We start from the raw sequence: 21,480 nt of genomic DNA on the forward strand, positions 1-21,480 counted from the left end.
TTCCCAGACCAGAGCTCGAACCCGTGTCCCCTGCATTGGCAGGCAGATTCTCAACCACTGCACCACCAGGGAAGCCCCTATTTGTGTTTTTGACAATAGCCATTCTGATGCATGTGAGGTGATACCTCATTGTGGTTTTAATTTGAGTTTTTTTGATGATGTGAAGTTGAACATCTTTTCATGTGTCTGTTGGCCATCTGTATGTCTTCTTTGGAAAAAACTCTATTCAGGTTCTCTGCCCATTTTTAATCTTTTTTGTTTGAGTTTTTTTAATGTTGAGTTGTATGAAATCTTTTTATATTTAGGATACTAAACCCTTGTTGGATATATAATTTGCAAATATCTTCTCCCATTTAGTAGGCTGCGTTTTCATTCTGTTGATAGTTTCTTTTGCTGTGCAAAAGCTTTTTAGTTTAAGTCCCATTTGTTTATTTTTGCTTTTGTTTCCCTTGCCTGAGAAGACAGATCCAAAAAAAAAATTTCTAAGACTGATGTCAAAAAGTGTACTGACTATGTTTTCTTCTAGGAGTTTTATGGTTTCAGGTCTTTTTTTTTTTTGGCTGTGTTGGGTCTTCGTTGCTGCACGCGGGCTTTCTCTAGTTGCAGCGAGTGGGGGCTACTCTTTGTTGCAGTGCGAGGGCTTCTCATTGCGGTGGCTTCTCTTGTTGTGGAGCATGGGCTCTAGGAGCTCGGGCTTCAGTAGTTGTGGCACGCAGGCTCAGTAGTTGTGGCTCAGGAGCTCCAGAGTGCAGGCTCAGTAGTTGTGGCACACGGGCTTAGTTGCTCCGTGGCTTGTGGGATCTTCCCAGACCAGGGCTCGGACCCATGTCCCCTGCATTGGCAGGCGGATTCTTAACCACTGTGCCACCAGGGAAGTCCCTCAGGTCTTATATTTAACTCTTTTTTATATAATTTTTATTGAAGTATAGTTGATTTACAATGTTGTGTTAGTTTCAGGTGTACAGCAAAGTGAATCAGCTATACATATACATATATCCACTCTTTTTTAGATTCTTTTCCCATATAGGTCATTACAGAGTATTGAGTAGAGTTCCCTGTGCTATGCAGTAGGTCCTTATTAGTTATCTATTTTATATATAGTAGCACATATATATCAATCCCAATCTCCCAATTTATCCCTCCCCCCCATTTAAGTCTGTAATTCATTTTGAGTTTATTATTTTATATGGTGTGAGAAAGTAGTCCAGTTTGATTCTTTTGCATATATCTGTCCAGTTTTCCTAACACCATTTCTTGAAGAAGCTGTCTTTCCCCCCATAGTATCTTCTTGCCTCCTCTGTTGTATATTAATTGACCATATGTAAGCAAATTTATCTATGGTCTCTCCATTCTGTTCCATTGACCTATGTGTCTGTTTTTGTGCCAGTGCCATACTATTTGATTACTAGAGCTTTGTAGTATAATTTGAAATCAGGGAGTGTGATACCTCTAGCTTTGTTCTTCTTTCTCAAGATTGTTTTGGCTATTCAGTCTTATGTGTTTCCATACAAATTTTAGAATTATGTGATCTAGTTCTGTGGAAAAATGCCATTGGTATTTTGATAAGGATTGCATTGAATCTGTAGATTCCCTTAGGTCGTATAGTCATTTTAACAGTATTAATCCTTCCAATCCATAAGCACAGTATATATTTCCATTTGTGTCATCTTCAGTTTCTTTCATCAATGTCTTAGAGTTTTATAATATATATATTATATATATATGTGTGTGTGTACATACATATGCATATATAATATGATTGAAAACATTGTTGGTATTATTGTGGACAAACTGTTATCTGTTAGATCAGTTAGGAATAAGAAAAATAAAAGTTTTAGTTTACCTTTATTACTTTATTCCTTCTTTTATGCTCTTCCTTTCTTAATGTAGATCCAGATATCTCATCTATATCATTTTCCTTCTCTCTAAAGAACTTCTTTTAACATACCTTGAAAGGCATGCCTACTGGCAATAAATTTCCTCAATTTTTGTTTGTCTGAGAAAGCCTTTATTTCTCCTTCCCTAAAGATTATTTTCACTGAGGATAATTTTGCAGGGTACAGAATTCTAGGTTGGTGGGTTTTTTCTCTCATTTTAAATATTTCATTCCACTCTCTTCTTGCTTGCACTGTTTCTGAGGAATAGTCAGATATAATTCTTATCTTTGCTTCTCTATAGGTAAGGTGTTTTTTCCCTCTGGCTTCTTTCAAGAATTTTTCTTTATCTTTGATTTTTCCATAATTTGAAAATGATATGCCTAGGGAATTTGGGCACCTCTCCTTCTTGGTATTCTCTGAGCTTCCTAGATCTGTGGTCTGTGGTCTAATATTAATTTGAGGAAATTCTCAGTTATTACTGTTTCAAATATTTCTTCTCTTCCTTTCTCTCTTTCTTCTCCTTCTGGAATTCTCATTACATGTGTGTTGCTCCTTTTATAGTTGTCCAGCAGTCCTTGGATAATTTATTCTGTGTTTTTTTTTTCTTCTTTCAGTCTTTATTCTCTTTGCTTTTCAGTTTTGAAGGTTTCTGTTGAAATATCCTCAAGGTCAGAGATTCTTTCCTCAGCTGTATCCAGTCTACTAATAAGCCCATCAAAGTCATTCTTCACTTCTTTTACAGTGCTTTTTATCTCTAGCATTTCTTTTTGTTGTTCCGTAGGGTTTCCATCTCTCTGATTACATTGCCCATCCGTTCTTGCACGCCATCTACTTTATCATTAGATCTCTTAGCATATTACTCAGAGTTGTTTTAAATTCCCAGTCTGATAATTCCAACCTCCTGCCATGTCTGGTTCTGATATTTGCTGTGTCTCTTCAAACTGTGTCTCCTACCTTTTAATCTGCCTTGTAATTTTTTCTTGGGTAAAAGGAGCTGCTATAAATAGACCTTTAGTAATGTGGTGGTAAAATGTGGCTATAAATTTGCTTTTAAGTTCTGCTTTCACCATACCTTCACATGTTGTTGCTAAATAACACTTCTGTTATCTTTCCGTCCAAAGTTATTTATATTTCTTAATTTCCATATACATAGGAATTTTCTACCTTTTGGAGGTTATGATTTTCAGTGTAATTGCACTGTGGCCAGAGAACAAACTCTATATTTTTTGCAGTCATTTGAAATTTGTTGACACTTGCTATGTGGTCAGTATAAGGTAAAGTTTAATGTTATATTTGTGTTATATATTAGGTCAATTATTATTTACATTGTTCAAATTTTCTATATTCTGACAGATTATTTTTGTCTGCCTAGTGTATATTTTACTAGCAAAGATGTGTTGAACTGTCCCACCATGATTATGAATTGACCTATTTTCTTTTTTTTGAATTTTATTTTATTTATTTTTTTATACAGCAGGTTCTTATTAGTTATCCATTTTATACATATTAGTGTATATATGTCAATCCCAATCTCCCAATTCATCACACGAATTGACCTATTTTCTTTTGTCAGTTTTTCATCTATATATGTTGAGGCTTTCTTATTAGGTATGTAAAAATACAAAATTGTTATATCTTTCTTTATTATTATGAAGTAACCCTATTTATCTCTAACAGTACTTACTACCTTATGGTCTAGTTTCCCTGAAAACAATATAACTATACCAGGTTTCCTTTGCTTAGCATTTGAATGGTATTACATATAGTATTTTAATGTTTTATTCATTGATTAATTTATAGTATATATTTTAACTGGAACATCATATCCATTTAATGAATTATTGATGTACTTGTGTTTCAATCTACTATCTTCTTGTGCTGTTTGTTCCACCTGCTTTATATTTCTTTTTTTTCTCCTTTCTTGCTGTCTTTTATGTCAAATATTTTAATCATCCCATCTTATTCCCCCATCAGTTAGGACTATCTACACTATTTCTATTCTTTCAGTGATTATCCTAGACAGTACAATATGTGCTTTTAATTATCAATGTTCACTAATAAGTTTATTAATGCCATTGTCCTTGTCTTGGAAAATACAGTGACCTTGAATCACTTTAACATGATTTATACTCTCCCAACTTACAGGCTATTATTGTCATGGATTTTAATTCTATATATTTTTAAGCACAATTCCACAAAGCATTATTTATGTGGTCAGTGTTCATTTAGATTTATTCTCAAACCTTCTGCTTTAGTCTGCTTGGGTTGCTGTAACAAAAATGCCACAGACCAGGTGGTTTAAACAACAACAACAAAAAAAGATGTTTATTTCTCACAGTTCTGAAGGCTGGGAAGTCCAAGATCAAGGGGTCCGCAGATCTAGAGTATGGTGAAGAACCACTTCCTGATTCATAGATGGCCATCTTCTCGCTGCGTTCTCACATGTCAGAAGAAGCAAGGGAGCTCCCTGCAGTCTCATTTTTAAGGTCACTAAACACATTCATGAGGGCTCCACTCTCATGAGCTAATCACCTCCCAAAGGCTCCACTTCCAGATACCATCACACTGAGGAGTAGGTTTCAACGTATGAATTGAGGGGAGGGGGCACAAACATTCAGCCCATAACAACTTCTTTGTCCTTTTTTCCTTTTTTTTTTGATGTTTATTTATTTATTTATTTATTTTCTTATTAGTCCTCCATTTTACACCCATCAGTGCATACATGTCAATCCCAACCTCCCAGTTCATCACAGCACCACCCCCACCCCATGCTGCTTCCCCCCTTGGTGTCCATACGTTTGGTCTCTACTTCTGTGTCTCAATTTCTGCCCTGCAAACTGGATCATCTGTACCATTTTCTAGGTTCCACATATATGCGTTAATATACGATATTTGTTTTTCTCTTTCTGACTTACTTCACTCTGTATGACAGTCTCTAGATGCATCCACGTCTCTACAAATGACCCAATTTCATTCTTTTTTATGGCTGAGTAATATTCCATTGTATATATGTACCACATCTTCTTTATCCATTCGTCTGTTGATGGGCATTTAGGTTGCTTCCATGACCTGGCTATTGTAAATAGTGCTGCAATGAACATTGGGGTGCATGTGTCTTTTTGAATTATGGTTTTCTCTGGGTATATGCCCAGTAATGGGATTGCTGGGTCATATGGTAGTTCTATTTTTAGTTTTTTAAGGAACCTCCATACTGTTCTCCATAGTGGCTGTATCAATTTACATTCCCACCAACAGTGCAAGAGGGTTCCCTTTTCTCCACGCCCTCTCCAGCATTTGTTGTTTGTAGATTTTCTGATGATGCCCATTCTAACTGGTGTGAGGTGATACCTCATTGTAGTTTTGATTTGCATTTCTCTAATAATTAGTGATGTTGAGCAGCTTTCCATGTGCTTCTTGGCCATCTATATGTCTTCTTTGAAGAAATGTCTATTTAGGTCTCCTGCCCATTTTTGGATTGGGTTGTTTGTTTTTTTAATATTGAGCTGCATGAGCTGTTTATATATTTTGGAGATTAATCCTTTGGCCATTGATTCATTTGCAAATATTTTCTCCCATTCTGAGGGTTGTCTTTTCATCTTGTTTATGGTTTCCTTTGCTGTGCAAAAGCTTTTAAGTTTCATTAGGTCCCATTTGTTTATTTTTGTTTTTATTTCCATTACTCTAGGAGGTGGATCAAAAAATACCTTGCTGTGATTTATGTCAAAGAGTTTTCTTCCTATGTTTTCCTCTAAGAGTTTTATAGTGCCCGGTCTTACATTTAGGTCACTAATCCATTTTGAGTTTATTTTTGTGTATGGTGTTAGGGAGTGTTCTAATTTCATTGTTTTACATGTAGCTGTCCAGTTTTCCCAGCACCACTTATTGAAGAGACTGTCTTTTCTCCATTGTATATCCTTGCCTCCTTTGTCATAGATTAGTTAACCACAGGTGTGTGGGTTTATCTCTGGGCTTTCTATCCTGTTCCATTGATCTATATTTGTGTTTTTGTGCCAGTACCATATTGTCTTGATTACTGTAGCTTTGTAGTATAGTCTGAAGTTAGGGAGTCTGATTCCTTCAGGTCTGTTTTTTTCCCTCAAGACTGACTGCTTTGGCTATTCGGGGTCTTTTGTGTCTCCATACAAATTTTAAGATTTTTTGTTCTAGTTCTGTAGAAAATGCCATTGGTAATTTGATAGGGATTCCATTGAATCTGTAGATTGCTTTGGGTAGTATAGTCATTTTCACAATATTGATTCTTCAGTCCAAGAACATGGTATATCTCTCCATCTGTTGGTATCATCTTTAATTTCTTTCATCTGTGTCTTACAGTTTTCTGCATACAGGTCTTTTGTCTCCCTAGGTAGGTTTATTCCTAGGTATTTTATTCTTTTTGTTGCAGTGGTAAATGGGAGTGTTTCCTTAATTTCTCTTTCAGATTTTTCATCATTAGTGTATAAGAATGCAAGAGATTTCTGTGCATTAATTTTGTATCCTGAAACTTTACCAAATTCATTGATTAGCTCTAGTAGTTTTCTGGTGGCATCTTTAGGATTCTCTATGTATAGTATCATGTCATCTGCAAACAGTGACAGTTTTACTTCTTCTTTCCCAATTTGTATTCCTTTTATTTCTTTTTCTTCTCTGATTGCCATGGCTAGGACTTCCAAAACTATGTTGAATAATAGTGGTGAGAGTGGACATCCTTGTCTTGTTCCTGATCTTAGAGGAAATGCTTTCAGTTTTTCACCATTGAGAATGATGTTTGCTGTGGGTTTGTCATATATAGCCATTATTATGTTGAAGTAGGTTCCCTCTATGCCCACTTTCTGGAGAGTTTTTATCATAAATGGGTGTTAAATTTTGTCAAAAGCTTTTTATGCATCTATTGAGATGATCATATGGTTTTTATTCTTCAATTTGTTAATATGGTGTATCACATTGATTGATTTGCGTATATTGAAGAATCCTTGCATCCCTGGGATAAATCCCACTTGATCGTGGTGTATGATCCTTTTAATGTGTTGTTGGATTCTGTTTGCTAGCATTTTGTTGAGGATTTTTGCGTCTATATTCATCAGTGATGTTGGTCTGTAATTTTCTTTTTATGTAGTATCTTTGTCTGGTTTTGGTATCAGGGTGATGGTGGCCTCATAACAACTTCTTTGTCCTTTTTTCCTTTTTGCACCTCTGACCTTAAATTTCCTTTTACTTGAATTTCTTTTAGTGTGGGTCAGCTAGAAGACCACACCAGTCCCATTCCCATTAGAATTTCGTTTAGTAGGGGTCTGCTATTTATTTATTTATTTATTTATTTATTTACTTACTTACTTACTTATTATTTGTATGGATTATCTTTATTTGGCCTTCAGCAGTAATGGATATTCTATCTCAGTATAAAACTTTATGTTGGCAGTTTATATATCTGTCAGCATATTGAAGATATAATTCCACTGTTTTTCTAGCTCCCATTGTTGCTTATGAGAAGTCAGCTGTCAGTTTACCTGTAATGCCCTTAATGGTAATTTGTCTGTTTTCTCCTTTTAAGATTGTCTGCTTGTCATTGACTTTCTGCATTTCCAGCATTTGTTTTCTATAGCTTTGTTTTTGTTTTTTCCAAGTAGGGAATCACTGGGATTATTGAATATACAATCTGATGTCTTTCATCAGTTCTTGAAATTTCCCAACTATTGCATTTGTATCTCTTTGCCTTCTGTTGCTCCATATCATACATTTGGCCATGTTACTGTTTCCCATATTCCTGATCTTTTCTTCATTTTCCACCTTTTTGTCTCTGTTCTAAATTGCAGATCGTTCCTTCTGACCTGTCTTCTAGTTCCAGTTCACTCACTCTTTCTTTAGTTCCATCACACCTGCTCTTAAATGTCTAATTTAAACAGAAATTCTCTTAATTTAGTGCTAGAATTTCTACTTAGTTCTTTTAAATGGGTTTTAAAAAATAATTTCCAATCCTGATGATTTTTTAATAAAATTTTGTATTGTGGAAAATATACATAATATAAAATTGACCATCTTAACCATGTTTACGTGTAAGTTCAGTGTCATTAAGGACATTCATGTTGTGTAGCCATCACCACCATCTATCTCCAGAACTCTTTTCATCTTGCAAAACTGAAAGTCTATATCCATTAAACACTACTTCCCCCATTCCCCTTCCCCTTGGCAACCACCATTCTACTTTCTGTCTTTATGATTTTTGACTACTCCAGGTACCTCATATAAGTGAAATCACACAGCATGTGTCCCTTTGTGACTGGCTATTTCATTTTGCATAACATCTTCAAGGTTCATCCATGTTGTAGCATGTATCAGAATTTCCTTCCTTTTTAAATAATATTCCATTGTATACATATATCACATTTTGCTTATTCTTTCATGCCTTGATGGAACTTTGGTTGTTTCCACCTTTCAGCTGCTGTGAATAATGCTGCTATGAACATGGGTATACAAATATCTTTTCAAGACCCTGCTTTTAATTCTTTCTGGTATTGTTGTGGATTAAATTGTGTCCCTCAAAATTTATATGCTGAAGTCCTAACCCCAAATGTGATTGTATTTGGAGAAAGGATCTTTAGGGAGGTAATTGAGGTTAAATGAGGTCATAGGGGTGGGGCCCTAATCCAATAAGAAGATGAAGAGACACCAGAAAGCTCTCTCCTTCCTCGTGTGCACACAGAGGAAAGGCCCTGTGAGGACAGAGCAAGAAGGCAGCCATCTACACACCAGGAAGAGAGGCCTCACTAGAAACCAACCCTAGTGGCTCCTTGATATTGGACTTCTAGCCTCCAGAACTGTGGGTAAATACATTTCTGTTGTTTAAGCCACTCAGTGTGTGGCATTTTTTATGGCAGCCCTATCAGACTAGTACAGATATACACCCAGAAGTAGAATTACTGGATCATGTGGTAATTCTATTTGTAGTTTTTTTGAGAAACTGCCTGCCTACTGTTTTCCACAGTGGCTGCACCATTTTACATTCCCACCAACAGTGCACATGGGTTCCAGCTTTTCGACATCCTCACCAATGCTTGTAATTTTCTGGCTTTCTAAAAAAATAGTAGCCATCCTAATGGGTGTAACGTGGTGGCTCACTGTGGCTTTGATTTGCATTTCTAATGATTAGTGGCGTTGAGTATATTTTCATGGGCTTGTTGGTCATTTGTATGTCTTCTTTGGAAAAACGTTTATTCAAGTCCTTTTCCCATTTTTTTAATCAGGTTGTTTGGCTTTTTGTTGTTGTTGAGTTGTAGAGTTTACTATATATTCTGGCTATTAATCCCTTATTAAATATATGATTTGCAAATATTTTCTCCTATGTGTGGATGACCTTTTTACTCTGGTGAAGGTGTCTTTTGATGCACAAAAGGTTTTCATTTGGATGAACTCCAGTTTGTCTATATTTTCTTTTGTTGCCTGTGCCTTTGGTGTCATTGCCAAAGCCAGTGTTGTGAAGTTTTTGCCCTATGTTTTCCTATGAGTTTTATGTTTTTAGCTCTTATATTTAGGCCCTTGATCCATTTCAGTTAATTTTTGTAAATGGTGTTAGGTAAGGGTCTGACTTTATTCTTTCACATGTGGATATCCAATTTTCCCAACACGATTTGTTGAAAAGACTGTCCTTTCTCCATTGAATGGTCTTAGCATCCTTGTTGAAAATCATCTGACCGTATATGTGAGGGTTTCTTTCTGGGCTCTCTGTTCTACTCCATTGATCTATCTGTCTGTCTTTGTGCCAGTGCCACACTGTTTTGATTACTGTAGCTTTGTGATAAGATTTGAAATCAGAAAGTATAAGTCCTCCAATGTTGTTCTTCTTTTTCAAGATTATTTTGGCTAGTCTCTTGATGAAATTTTAAAGCTGGCATTTTATTTCTTTGAACATAGTAAACTTCGTTATTTTATAGTCTGTGTCTGATAATTCCAGTATCTGATGTTTCTCTTATTTCTGCTTATTCCTGTTAGCAGTGTCTCGCTTCCTTGTGTGCCTGGTTATCTTTGACTGTGTCCTGGAATTTGTATTTGAACAAATGTTTACAGGAATAACTTGAGGCCTAAGATGATACATCTTGCTCCAGGGAGGGTTTTTCTTTACTCCTGCCTGGAACCTAGGGTTGCTCCCTGTCAGGAATCACCTTAATCTGTTCCAGGCTCGAAGTGCCTGGGTGGCCCAGATGAAGGGATGGTGGAGTGTACATCTGCATAAGGACCACTTACTTTGGGTTCACCCTGATTATGAGGGGGGGCCTTAGAGGTCCCAGCTTAATGTGGGGGTTATCAGGTTCCTCACCTTGAGCTAGCCCCGAGTTTTGGCATTTATCTCTTTCCCTCCATGAGGCTACAAAAATTACAGGTCTGTCGTGCAGCTGTGGCTTCTACATCTGCAGATGCACTCACTCAGGGGGAAAGGAGCTTTGAGTACTGGGCTCACCTCCAGTCTCTTCTTGTCCAAGATTTGGAATTGAAATATGCTCCCTTGTTCACTCTTTGGTGCCTTTAAGAAGAGAGGTGTATTGGGCTTCCCTGGTGGCGCAGTGGTTAAGAATCCACCTGCCAATGCAGGGGACACGGGTTCGAGCCCTGGTCCGGGAAGATCCCACATGCCGCGGAGCAACTAAGCCCTTGTGTCACAACTACTGAGCCTGCGCTTTAGAGCCCGCAAGCCACAACTACTGAAGCCTGTGTGCCACAACTACTGAAGACCGCACGCCTAGAGCCTGTGCTCCGCAACAAGAGAAGCCATCACAATGAGAAGCCCGCGCACCGCAACAAAGAGTAGCCCCCACCCTCAGCAACTAGAGAAAACCCGCACGCAACAGCGAAGACCCAATGCAGCCAAAAATTAAATAAATGAATAAATAAATAATTTTATTAAAAAAAAAGAAGAGAGGTGTATTTATCTGCCTTTTTGGTTGGTGTGGATTACAGAGCCTGCCCTCACCTGAAGGGTCATTTCTAAAAGCACGGTCTGACCACAGTCTTCCCAGGATAAATCGTGATGGTCTAGAGCCGACTCTGTGATCATTAATGCACTCAACCCTGCCCGGCACCTCGTGAGGCCAGCATGGGTGTTTGCGCATCCTACAGGTGAAACGCCAGAGCACAGAGGCAGAGCCTAACCCGCCTGGGGGCTGCATAGCTAGCGAGTGGCAGGGTCAACGCTAGAACCAGCTGTGTGTGACCACAGAGATGCGCTCCACCTCCCGTGCTCAGGGGCCTTCTGGGGCTCCACTACCTGGAGTCCTGAGCACAGGTGCCCCGCCTGGCCATCGAGGCCCTCCCAGCCTCCCCTGTCCACAGTGGTCCCAGCCCATCCCCACCCCTGCTCGGCAAGCATGCCTCCTGCTCACCCTTCCCGACCTGGCTCAGAGGCTGGGACTGCCCTCCTGCGGCCCCTGATGGGAGTCGGACCAAGGAGCTGGGGCCACTGGGCAGGTCTGAGCCCCCTACCGCCCAAAGCCAGGGCCTACACTGGGGGATCCCCACCCCACACTGGCAGCCCCGGGCCAGGCACTCTGCAGGGCACCGTGTACAGCCAACAGGTCAGAGCCTGTGCCCTGAGCCACGGCCGGTGCGGGAGGGGTTGGAGCAGGCCCAGGGATCCCGAATCCGGGCCCAGGAACTGTCAGGCCACCCTGACAATACCCTGCCGCAGGCTGGCTCAGCCTGAGAGGGCGCCCGGGGTGAGGCTGGGTAGGCCCCCACCTGGCCCCTCTCTGGCTTTCTGCCCCGACAGGTGAACAACAATGGGATCATCTCCTTCCTGAAGGAGGTCTCGCAGTTCACGCCGGTGGCCTTCCCCATCGCCAAGGACCGCTGCGTGGTGGCGGCCTTCTGGGCGGACGTGGACAACCGGCGTGCAGGCGACGTGTACTACCGGGAGGCCACCGACGCAGCCACGCTGCGCAGGGCCACAGAGGACGTCAGGCGCTACTTCCCTGAGCTGCCCGGCTTCTCCGCCGCCTGGGCGCTCATAGCCACCTGGTACCGCGTGACCTTCTTCGGAGGCAGCTCCTCCTCCCCCGTGAGTGTTCCGTCCTGGGGCAGGGAGGACATCCATCTGGGGCCCAGGGTCTCCCTCCAGGGCCCCCTGCCTTGCTGAGTGGGCCAGACGTAATCCCTGGGCTTCGTGCCCAGAGGGGACAGCTGGGCCCAGGGGCGGAAGCCACTCGCTCGCCCAAGGTCACAGGGCCAGGCTGGAGGGGGGGTGGAGCCTGGGCCTCCTGGAAACCACCCGCGTCCAGGGAAGCGCCACGTGCCCCAACACAGTCCTTCACTCACTCGGGGGACGCAGATGGTCTGTGTTAGAAGGTTTCCATTTGGAACGGTTCAGTACTCAAAGGGTTAAATGGGAAGTTTATTCCGTTTAATACCTTATTCCTTGATAACGCCAAACGGCCACAGCGTAAGTCCAGAATAACTGACCACTTTACCCAGCGTGGTCAGTGTGGTGGGCAGATCCCCAGTGAGGACGGCATAGCCCCTCCGGCAGCAGATGCGTGACCGGCACCTCCTGTGGCCAGGCCCGCGATGGGTGCTGGGTCACAACCGCATGGGACAGAGGGCGGCTCTCTAGAGAAAAGCACTGGGGAGCGGGCGGCCTTTCAGGACGGTATGTCCACACATTTAATACACATTCCTTTAGGGGCACGGCTGGGGCAGGCAGTGTTCTGGGCTCTGGGGAGGCGGCCCCAGACAGAGAGCACAGGACATGCCTCTCCCGTGGGGCACACTCTAGCAGGGGGGACACCAGCGACCACGTAACAGGGATGCCACACCAGCGGGACGTGGGCTCTCCCTGATGCTGTGCAAGCCTGGGGGCCCGGCTCGGCCACATGGGGGAGGTTTGGAGCTGGAGGGAATGGAGGGAGGGCCCAGCACAGCAGTTAGGGTGGCTGTGACCACACTGGGCTGAGGAGGAGAGAGAAGCAGCGAGGGCGGTGCCCCGTCTCCCATCGCAGGCACGGGGTGGGAGGGGTGGGGACGGGTGGCAGACGGGCTCGGTCCTAGATGTGCTGAGCAGAGCCCGGAGTCCCCAGCCGCGGCGGCTCAGGTGGGGACGGGTGGGGAGGGACGCGCAGGTGGTGAGGCTCACGAATCCCCCAGCCTCCAAGAGGCAAAAGAGAAGCAAGCTGGTTGTCAGGTGCCTTGTGAGAGTGACCGTCACGGTTGGGGGTTTTAACAGGAGTATGACAGCATATCAGGAAAGATGGGCTTTTTCTGTAAACATTACTACGAAGAAATTTCACGACTGAACTTTCGTTCACACATAGCCCACTAACATTTTGTAGGTTTTGTTTGTTTTTTCTTATCGCCAATTTGTAAGAAAAATGTCTTTTTAACAAAAAGTAGAGAAAAAGAATCTACAGCCCCACCAGCAGGAGATAACTCCCGTTCAACATGTCCTATTGTGAATCAACCCACACGTTAAAAAATAAATAGAACCACCTGGAACGTGCTGTTTTGTGAGTGTTTCTTTCACTCAACAGTATTGTGGGCACTTTCCTCGTTCTTATATGTTCTTCTACATCATTTTTTATGTTATAATTTCACCTCTGCAGAGTCATTTTACCTATTACCTCTCTGCCTGGGAGGAAGGAGGCGCCCAGGGCCCCTCCTGAGCAGACAGAGGAAACCTTAACGTTCTCCCCTTTTCAAACCCAGAGATGTCAGTTCCAAAATGATTATCTTGTGAGACACAGAACCGGGATTCTGAGTTTGGGGTGGAAACCAGTCTGGGAGCTGGGAGATGGGGAAGCCCTCCCCTGGGGGCACCTGCAGGGGCAGGTCGATCAACAGAAAGTGATGGTTAAGCTTTGGGCATGTCCTCGTCCTCCTCAAACGTCTGGGCCTCATAGCTCGCAAAGCCCCTCCGCTGGCCTTGCCGACCAACCGTGGTCCTGCCCTCCTCAGACCTTCCCACTGCTTGGGCCTTCCAGCCCTCGCGCCCTCCTTGTCCTCTGAATCCTAGCACCTGAGCTTGCCTTCCTGCAGGAGAGCGCTCGGTTTCCCTGCTGTCGTCTTTCACTGTGGGACTCCCCCATGTGTGATGCCTGCGTGCCAGCCCAGCGTGGCGGCACTTGCACTCCGGTGGGCCTGCTGCCTCCATCACGGGGTGCCCCGAGGGGCGCTGCATAGCCCCCAGTGGTTCGTGAAATCATCCTGGCATGAGTTGCTAGAAAGGAGATTGCTGCCTGCGGAAGTCTGATTTCCCCTCAGAAATGTGCCCACTCATAGTTGCATAAGCCACATTCAGAAGTGCCTGTAGCCCTGCACCCCAGCCAAATGCACTATTATTTTCCTGCCTGCCAACTCTACAGGCAAGAAAGGAATGCCCCTGGTTTTTTCAGTTTTACACATCTTTGATTTCTAGTAACGGTGAATCATTGGCTAGTTGTATTCTATCGTGATGTTTCTGTTCACACCCTTTGCCAATTTTTCTGTAATCTTTTTGTTCTTTTTCTTATTGACCCGTGGAAGTTCTACTTGAATTAAAGATATCACCAGTTTTTCTACTGTGTATGTTATAAACACACTTTTCACTTCACTCTTTGCCATTCAGCTTGATCTCATGACACTTTTTTATGTCCAGAAGTTCTTGTAGTCGAATGTATACATCTCCTTTTTGGCTTCTGCAGTTTTAACAAATGTCAGGCTTAAAAGTCCTTCCCTAGATGTTCTACATATCCGCCTACATTTTCCTCTAGGCCAACGACAGCCTCATTTACAACCTTACTCGATTTGGGATTGATTTTCATAAGAGATATAAAGCTCCAATTTAATTGTTTTTCAGAGTTTCCTATTTGTCCCACGATCATTTCTTAAACAATCTCACCCTTTGCCCATTCTGAAATAGCACCTCTTATGTATACACTGCTCACTAATATTTTCATGGAGGATTCCATGAAAACCAAAAAACATAGTAATTAAAAACTGCCTTTCCTTCTCTTCCCTTTTTATCTTTCCCCTTTTTCCTTTTACTTTTCTGTTCATCTCACACGAGGCGAGTTTGTGGATTTGGCCAGGTGGTCACCAGACCCACGGAGGAAACTGTCTGCTCCTGGCGTCCGCGGCCTCCACAGCCCCTCAGCGGGCTTCACTCGCTCACCACGCATCAGATTACTGGGGGGGCAGGCACTGGGGACACAGCGGAGGACGGAGGCCGAGGTCATCGGGGCCTGCCTGTGGCTGACCATCTCGCTGGGGAAACAGAGGAGGGACGAGCGGGCGACAGCAGTGTGGGCGGGGCGGGGTCTGTGGGTGGAGACGGGGGCGCAGGCCCCGCTCAGGCCCCTCCTTGGCAGGTCAACACGTTCCAGATTGTGCTCATCACCGACGGCAAGCTCTCCTTCACCATCTTCAACTACGAGTCCATCACGTGGACCACGGGCACGCACGCCAGCAGCGGGGGCGACGCCGCTGGTCTGGGGGGCATCGCGGCCCAGGTAGGGCCCCTGCTCCCCACGGCTGGGACTGTCACGAGCTGATAAGGCAGGTGGCCGCCCCCCCCTTCCCCCAGTGCTGTGCAGAGGCCTCTCCCAGCCCAGAACCACAGAAACATTCTCGGGCCAAAGCACCTTTGTCCTGACCCACACGGCCGGCCCTACAGGGCCAGCTGCAGCTGGGACAGAGTTCTGCGTGCGCTGTGGCCTGGGGTGGCCTGGCCCGTGGCCTGAGGGACAGTGGGCGGCAGAAAATCCCAGGTGTGGAGGGTGGTCAAGTGCGAGCCCCCAGGGCCTGGGAGTGCCCCTCCCCCCGCTCCAGGCCCTCTACCTTCTCCTGAGGTCACACTGGCCCTGGGACCTAGGGGAGGCCCAGGAGCCCAGGAGTGGGCGGGAAGGGGTGGGGGGAGGGCTGCCAGGGCCCAACCAGGTGAGCGGCGGGAGGAACTGCTGGTTAGGGTGGGGCGGGGAGGCGGGGCGGGGCGGGGAGGCGGGGCTGGGGGCGGGGCGGGGAGGAGGCCCCTGAATCTTCAGCTCTCCCCAGCTCACGAGGCCGCCCCCGCCGGAGGCGGGTCTCGGGGACGTTACGGAGACCTGCGGACGCAGCCCGCACCTGCCCCCACTCTCCCCCACCCTCCCCCAGGCCGGCTTCAATGCGGGTGATGGGCGGCGCTACTTCAGCATCCCCGGCTCACGCACAGCGGACATGGCGGAGGTGGAGACCACCACCAACGTGGGCGTGCCCGGGCGCTGGGCGTTCAGAATCGATGATGCCCAGGTGCGCGTGGGGGGCTGCGGCCATACAAGTAAGAGGACAGAGAGAGCGGCTGGGGTGGCGGAGGGGCATGGATTAGGGAGGCGGGATGGCGGGGAGGGGCGGGGGAGCCCCAGGCTTCTTGGGGGCGCACGGCCCCGCCCACCTCGGCTCCTCTCCCCCGGGCTCGCCCCTGAGCCTCAGTCTCCCCCTGGGAGGCCTTCCTGCCTCTGCTGAGGGGCAGGGGTTTGCTGGAGACCACGGTTTGAAGTGTGAAGGGGTGTAAGGGGGAGGAGCCGGGGTCACACTCCCACCCAGGGAATCCTGGGCATCCCTGGGTGGCCTCCTGCGTCCTCAGGACCACCTGGGAGGCAGGCCCTCTTTTCACCCATTTTGCTGCCTTGCTTCTTGGTGGGACTTCGTGCTTGTGTGACAACCTGGACATCTACCTGACAGGAGGGAGTTCCCTGACGCCCGGGGTCCTTCAGGCACAGAACACAGAGCAGACGGGAGCAGGGTCCACCCCAGGGGCGAGCGTGAGGCCTGTGGACACAGCGGGACTGGCCACAAAAGGATGTGTTCCCGGCTCTCCTGCTGTGTGGCTCTGGGTCACAGACCCTCCTGAGACCCCTGCTTATAAACGGAGTGGGGGGGTGGTGTCAGATGACTGGCTCAGCCGCCCCAGGATCCGTGGAGTGATCCGCTGTTGATCACTCCCCCGCCAAGCCTGGAGCCAGTGAGGCTGCTGCTGGGACCTCCCCCAGAGACCGCCTCCCACCCCCGTGGGGACCAAGGCCACCAAGAGGGGCTGCTTCTCCTGAACACTGTCCCAAGGATGAGCCCAGCGCAAGGCAGCCCACCCAGACCTGCCAGGGGAGCGGGCGCGCACGCCGGGGGGCAGGGCTGGGGAGGGCAGGTGTGTACCGCCCGAGGGCTGGGTGTGGCCCTGGTGAGAGCGGCCCGGGGAGCCTGAGCCCACCCACACACCAGTGTGAACGAGGGGGCGGCCCACAGGGCCAGGAGCCCAGGGGCCACTGATTTCGCACCCCCCCCAGAGTGGCAACACCCGCCTGGGCTCAGGGCCGCGGTGGTTCAGGGCACGGGGACACTACTCGGTCACCACTCCTCTGCGTGGGCAGCAGAGGGGTCTGGCGCTTGCCAGCAGCCAGGGGCTTGGGTTGTGGCTGAGGGGTAAAGTGTGGGTGCAGGTGGGGACTGGTGTGAGCGGGTGTGCGTGCAGGTGTGGGTGCAGGTGTGTGTGCAGGTGTGGGTAGGTCCATGCCCCCCTGCAGAGGCTGCCGGCTGTGAGCCTGAGGAGTGGGGTCCTCAGAAGAGGGTCCAGTCGGTCCCTCGGGGACGCCGTTCCCATGTGGAGGTGCCTCTCCCGTCCCAGGCCTCTGTGGGGGGCAGATGGAGGAGGCCCTGCTAGGCCCGCACAGCTCTCACGCACGGAGGCCCTGAGGAGCACGGTCCCGTGGGGTTGCGGGGGCCCGGCCCCCTTGTGTCCCCACCCCACGCTGCAAGCCCAGGAGATGGAGCCCGTGCGCGTCCGTCTGGCGTCAGCGGGGAGGCAGGGCGGGGTCACACCTGAGAGGCAGGGCGTCCACGCCGGGCAGCGCACCTCCTGAGAAGGGCTGCTGCTGACACGGGCTCGGGCAGCCAGCGCCGCCCCCGCAGGGCAGCCGGACGACGCGGCCTGAGCGCCGGTGGGGCTCGGTGAGAGCGCCGGTGAGGGCAGGGACGGTCCTCAAAGACACCCACAGCCTTGGTGGTGCTCGGGGCCCGAGGGCCCTTCCGGGAGCGCCCCTCTCCCTCCCTCCCTGGACACCAGCCAGCTCTTCCCGGGCCCCCCTAGTAACAGGAGGTCTGAAACCCTGGGACGCTCCCGCACCTGCCCACGTGTGCTCGTTCATGGCGGGTTTCGGTGGCCTTGCTCCTGCGGAGGGTGGGCCCCATGAGCTGAGCCCTGCGGGCGGCCTGTCCTCGAGGTAACGGAGACCCAGCAGCAGCGGACCTCGCAGCGCCTCCCCCGAGAGGGGCCCCCGGGGCCAGGCTGACGGCCCTGCCCGCCCTGTGTCCGCAGCCTCCGTGTGCCTGGCCCTGCGCCCCTGCCTCAACGGCGGCAAGTGCATCGACGACTGCGTCACGGGCAACCCCTCCTACACCTGCTCCTGCCTCTCGGGCTTCACGGGGAGGAGGTGCCACCTGGGTGAGTTTCTGCTGGGACCGCCCACCTGGAGGAACCCGGCAGCACAGCCGACGGCCCCAAGAGCCCGGGCCTCGGGCCTCTGTCCCCGTGGTGTGGGTGGCGTCCGGGAGGCGCCGCTGGGGGAGCCGGACACAGCAGCTCCGTGACGGTGAGCACGTGGGCGGGCTCTGCAGCCACGCCGCCCCGGGCCACGGCAGGTCCTCCCCAGCGGCTCCTCCACTGAGTCCCCGGCTGCCCCGTTTTCCAGATGTGAACGAGTGTGCTTCCCACCCGTGTCAGAACGGCGGGACCTGCACGCACGGCGTCCACAGCTTCATCTGCCAGTGCCCGGCCGGCTTCGCGGGACCCACCTGCGAGACAGGTGAGAGGAACCAGGGGCTGCAGGGCCGCCGGCGTGGTCCTGCCCGACCAGGGAGGGGTGGCTAGCCTGGAGGGGGCATCAGGTCAGCGTGCCGCAGGGGGCCTGGCCCCAGGGAGGCCCGGGGGCGGGGAGGAGCCCAGACTCCAGAGGAGAGGCCCCGCCCTGTGGGCGTGACAGGAGCACTGACCACAGCACACAGCCAAGGGTGAGGCCTCGGGACAGGGCAGGGCCTGGTTCCGGACCCGTCTCACCGCAGGCCTGCACCCCTGAAACCCTGAACCCCAGCTGCTCCCGGCAGGAGTGCAGGCTGTTTCTCTCCATCCCGGGGGTCCTACGGCCTAGATGTGGGTTGGGGTCTTTCTCGAGACCCCCTTGTTGCTTCCAAACTGCAGTCCGCACGCCCGTCTGCCACCCCGCTTCTGAGCGCGGCTCTTTGGAAGCAGTGCTTTCTCATCAGGCCTCTACCCCCTGCCCTTCGTGCAGCACCTCTTTGGGGCCCCCTCACCCTGGCCCTTCACCCACCTGGTAAAGGAAGGTGGGCGCCCCACTCCCACCCCCGTGTCACTGTGGTCAGCTGCTAGGGGAACCCAATGGAGCCCCTTAAAATCAAAGCACGATGACCCCTGATCCCCATCTGGCTCGGCCAGATGCACTGTTCCCTACATACGCCTACTGATGTGTAACTGTTATTTAGAAAAACATAGCACATAGTTAAATCGAGTGTGTACAAGTAACAACCGCACCAATGTCTCAATCTAGAAAAACCATTTCAAATGGAGACTTGTGGCCACAGGGAATGTTTTAAAGTCCTTAACTCTGGTGTGTATACACGTGTCCGGGCCCGGTGGGACCCTGGGAGGCCTTGGGGCCGGAGCCTTGGCCTCCGCATGGCCACCGCGGCAACACCCATGGGTACCAGCCCCCGGTCCCCCATGAGGCTCTCTGGTCTCAGGACCCACCTCGGCCCCCAGAGCCCATGACAGCAGGGGTGCCGGGCAGAGTCCAGCAGGGACGTGGGTACCGCTCGGCCCAAGTCTCCCCTCCCCCACCCGTGCCCAGCCCTGCCCTCTGGTGGAGTCAGGGTCCCAGAGACGGGGGTCACTGTGTGCCGTCAGCCACCAAAGCACCTCCACACCTCCCAGGGTTCAGGCCTCCTTCCTCCCACTGCCCCCCACCCTGACTCCAGGGTGGGTCGCCCGCTCTGGGGATCCCGTCTGGTTCCTGTATTGAGTCCTTTTTGGAATGAGCTGTCAGCAGGACAGGTGACATAGCTGGGGGAAGGCAGTGTCCCCCCCACCTGCTGCCAGCAGCCACCAGGTGAGGCCAGCATCCTGGGTGAGGGGCAGGCCAGAGCGCCGACAAAGGCAGGCTCCCGCCTGCTCACTCCCACTCTGACTGGGGGCCGAGGGCCTTTGCAGGACTGTCCTTGCAGCAAGAAGCCTCGCCCACCTCAGAACCTCACCCCAGGACTACTCAGGCCCCTCCTGCACCCCCTCAGGGCTCCATCACAGGCTGTGTCCCCCGCCCAGCTGGGAGGAATCTCTCAGCCCCAGAGCCCTGTCCTGTGATGACAGCTCTGTCACAGTCATCTGAGCAGGCCAGATCCACCTGTGCTGCAGCCCGAGATGTCGAATGGGGCATGGGGCTCAGCGGGAGCCCCTGGGGCCACCACAGCCGGGGATCCAATGGCCTTCCACCCCTTTGTGCTTGTAGCACAGTCTCCATGTGACGCCAGAGAGTGTGAGAACGGCGGCTGGTGCCAGGCGGAGGGCGGCTCGGCGGTGTGCGTGTGCGCAGCCGGCTACACGGGTGCAGCCTGCGAGACGGGTGAGTGTGCCCTCGGGTGGGAGCAGGGGCGCAGGGTGCCAGGTGGTCAAAGGCTGGCACAGAGCCGAGCACCCACCTCTGCCACCCCCAGATGTGGACGAGTGCGGCTCTGACCCCTGCCTGAACGGAGGGTCGTGTGTCGACCTGGTGGGGAATTTCACCTGCCTTTGTTCAGAGCCCTTCGAGGGACCTCGCTGCGAGACAGGTAACGGCCACGTGCCCGAAGCCCCCCACCGGTGACAGCAGTCAGCTGCCCCCTTTCCCTCTCGGGGGTGGGGAGGTCTGGTCTGAGCTCTGCCGTCCACATGCTGGGTAAGGCTGAGCGAATCTGTTGCCCTCTCTGGGCCTGGTCTCCATCTGGAAAATGCAGGCATGGGTGACCACACTCCCAAGGCCCCTCTCCCGACTCAGGAGATTCTTGGCTGTTTAACGTCCCTCCTTCCTACCCCAGACCCTTCGCCGTGCTAGGGAACAAGCCGTGGGCGTCAGAAAGAAAGCTGATCTCTCCTACAAGTGATGAAGCCTGCTAGCTTCTGTTCTATTGCATACTGTTTTAAACGCTGGTTAGGACTCGGTAGGTCAGTTAAAAGACCCACAGAGTCAATTCGGGGCTTTAGCACCTGACATCGCCTTACCTCCCACGGCTTTGGTCCCCGAGCCGACAAAAGCTGTGCTTGCATCTCCCCAGTTGGGGCGGGGGGGGGGGGGGCGCTCAAGACAAACTCATCGGATTTGCTCCGAGTCTCAAAACCTAAGAAGGAAATTAGGTTCTACCCATAAGTAAGACGCGGATGGACGCAGTGCCCTCCGTTGGCCTTTGGTCGGATGGCCACACGCAGGGCGGGCTGTGTCCTGAGGCAATGGTGAGGCTTCGCGGTGCAGAGGGCAGGAGGGTGGCAACCTCACCTGTTGCCTGAAATCATCGTGATGTGTCACATGATTGCCTAGCTTGTTATCTAAGTATCAGTGTATTTAACTAAACTCATGTCAGA

The 21,480-nt window shown here is 49.6% G+C and overlaps 1 protein-coding gene across 15 annotated transcripts in view; it reads left to right on the forward strand.

The window, feature by feature from the left end:
- The window catches only part of SNED1 (sushi, nidogen and EGF like domains 1), a 92,558-nt gene that overhangs the window by 19,982 nt on the left and 51,096 nt on the right, over positions 1 to 21,480 (forward strand). For all 15 annotated transcript variants that reach the window (XR_009504345.1, XR_009504346.1, XR_009504347.1 and 12 more), the window contains exons 2-8: positions 11,632 to 11,919; positions 15,200 to 15,340; positions 15,981 to 16,143; positions 18,175 to 18,300; positions 18,548 to 18,661; positions 20,375 to 20,488; positions 20,580 to 20,693. Coding sequence is in view for 12 of the 15 variants with exons in the window: in XM_059929127.1 (XP_059785110.1) it covers positions 11,632 to 11,919; positions 15,200 to 15,340; positions 15,981 to 16,143; positions 18,175 to 18,300; positions 18,548 to 18,661; positions 20,375 to 20,488; positions 20,580 to 20,693 (1,060 nt within the window). In the remaining 3 variants the exon portion in view is untranslated. The remainder of the gene's footprint in view (positions 1 to 11,631; positions 11,920 to 15,199; positions 15,341 to 15,980; positions 16,144 to 18,174; positions 18,301 to 18,547; positions 18,662 to 20,374; positions 20,489 to 20,579; positions 20,694 to 21,480) is intronic.

The sequence above is a fragment of the Balaenoptera ricei genome, chromosome 7 (genome assembly GCF_028023285.1).
Source record: "Balaenoptera ricei isolate mBalRic1 chromosome 7, mBalRic1.hap2, whole genome shotgun sequence".
NCBI classification, from domain to species: Eukaryota; Metazoa; Chordata; class Mammalia; order Artiodactyla; family Balaenopteridae; genus Balaenoptera; species Balaenoptera ricei.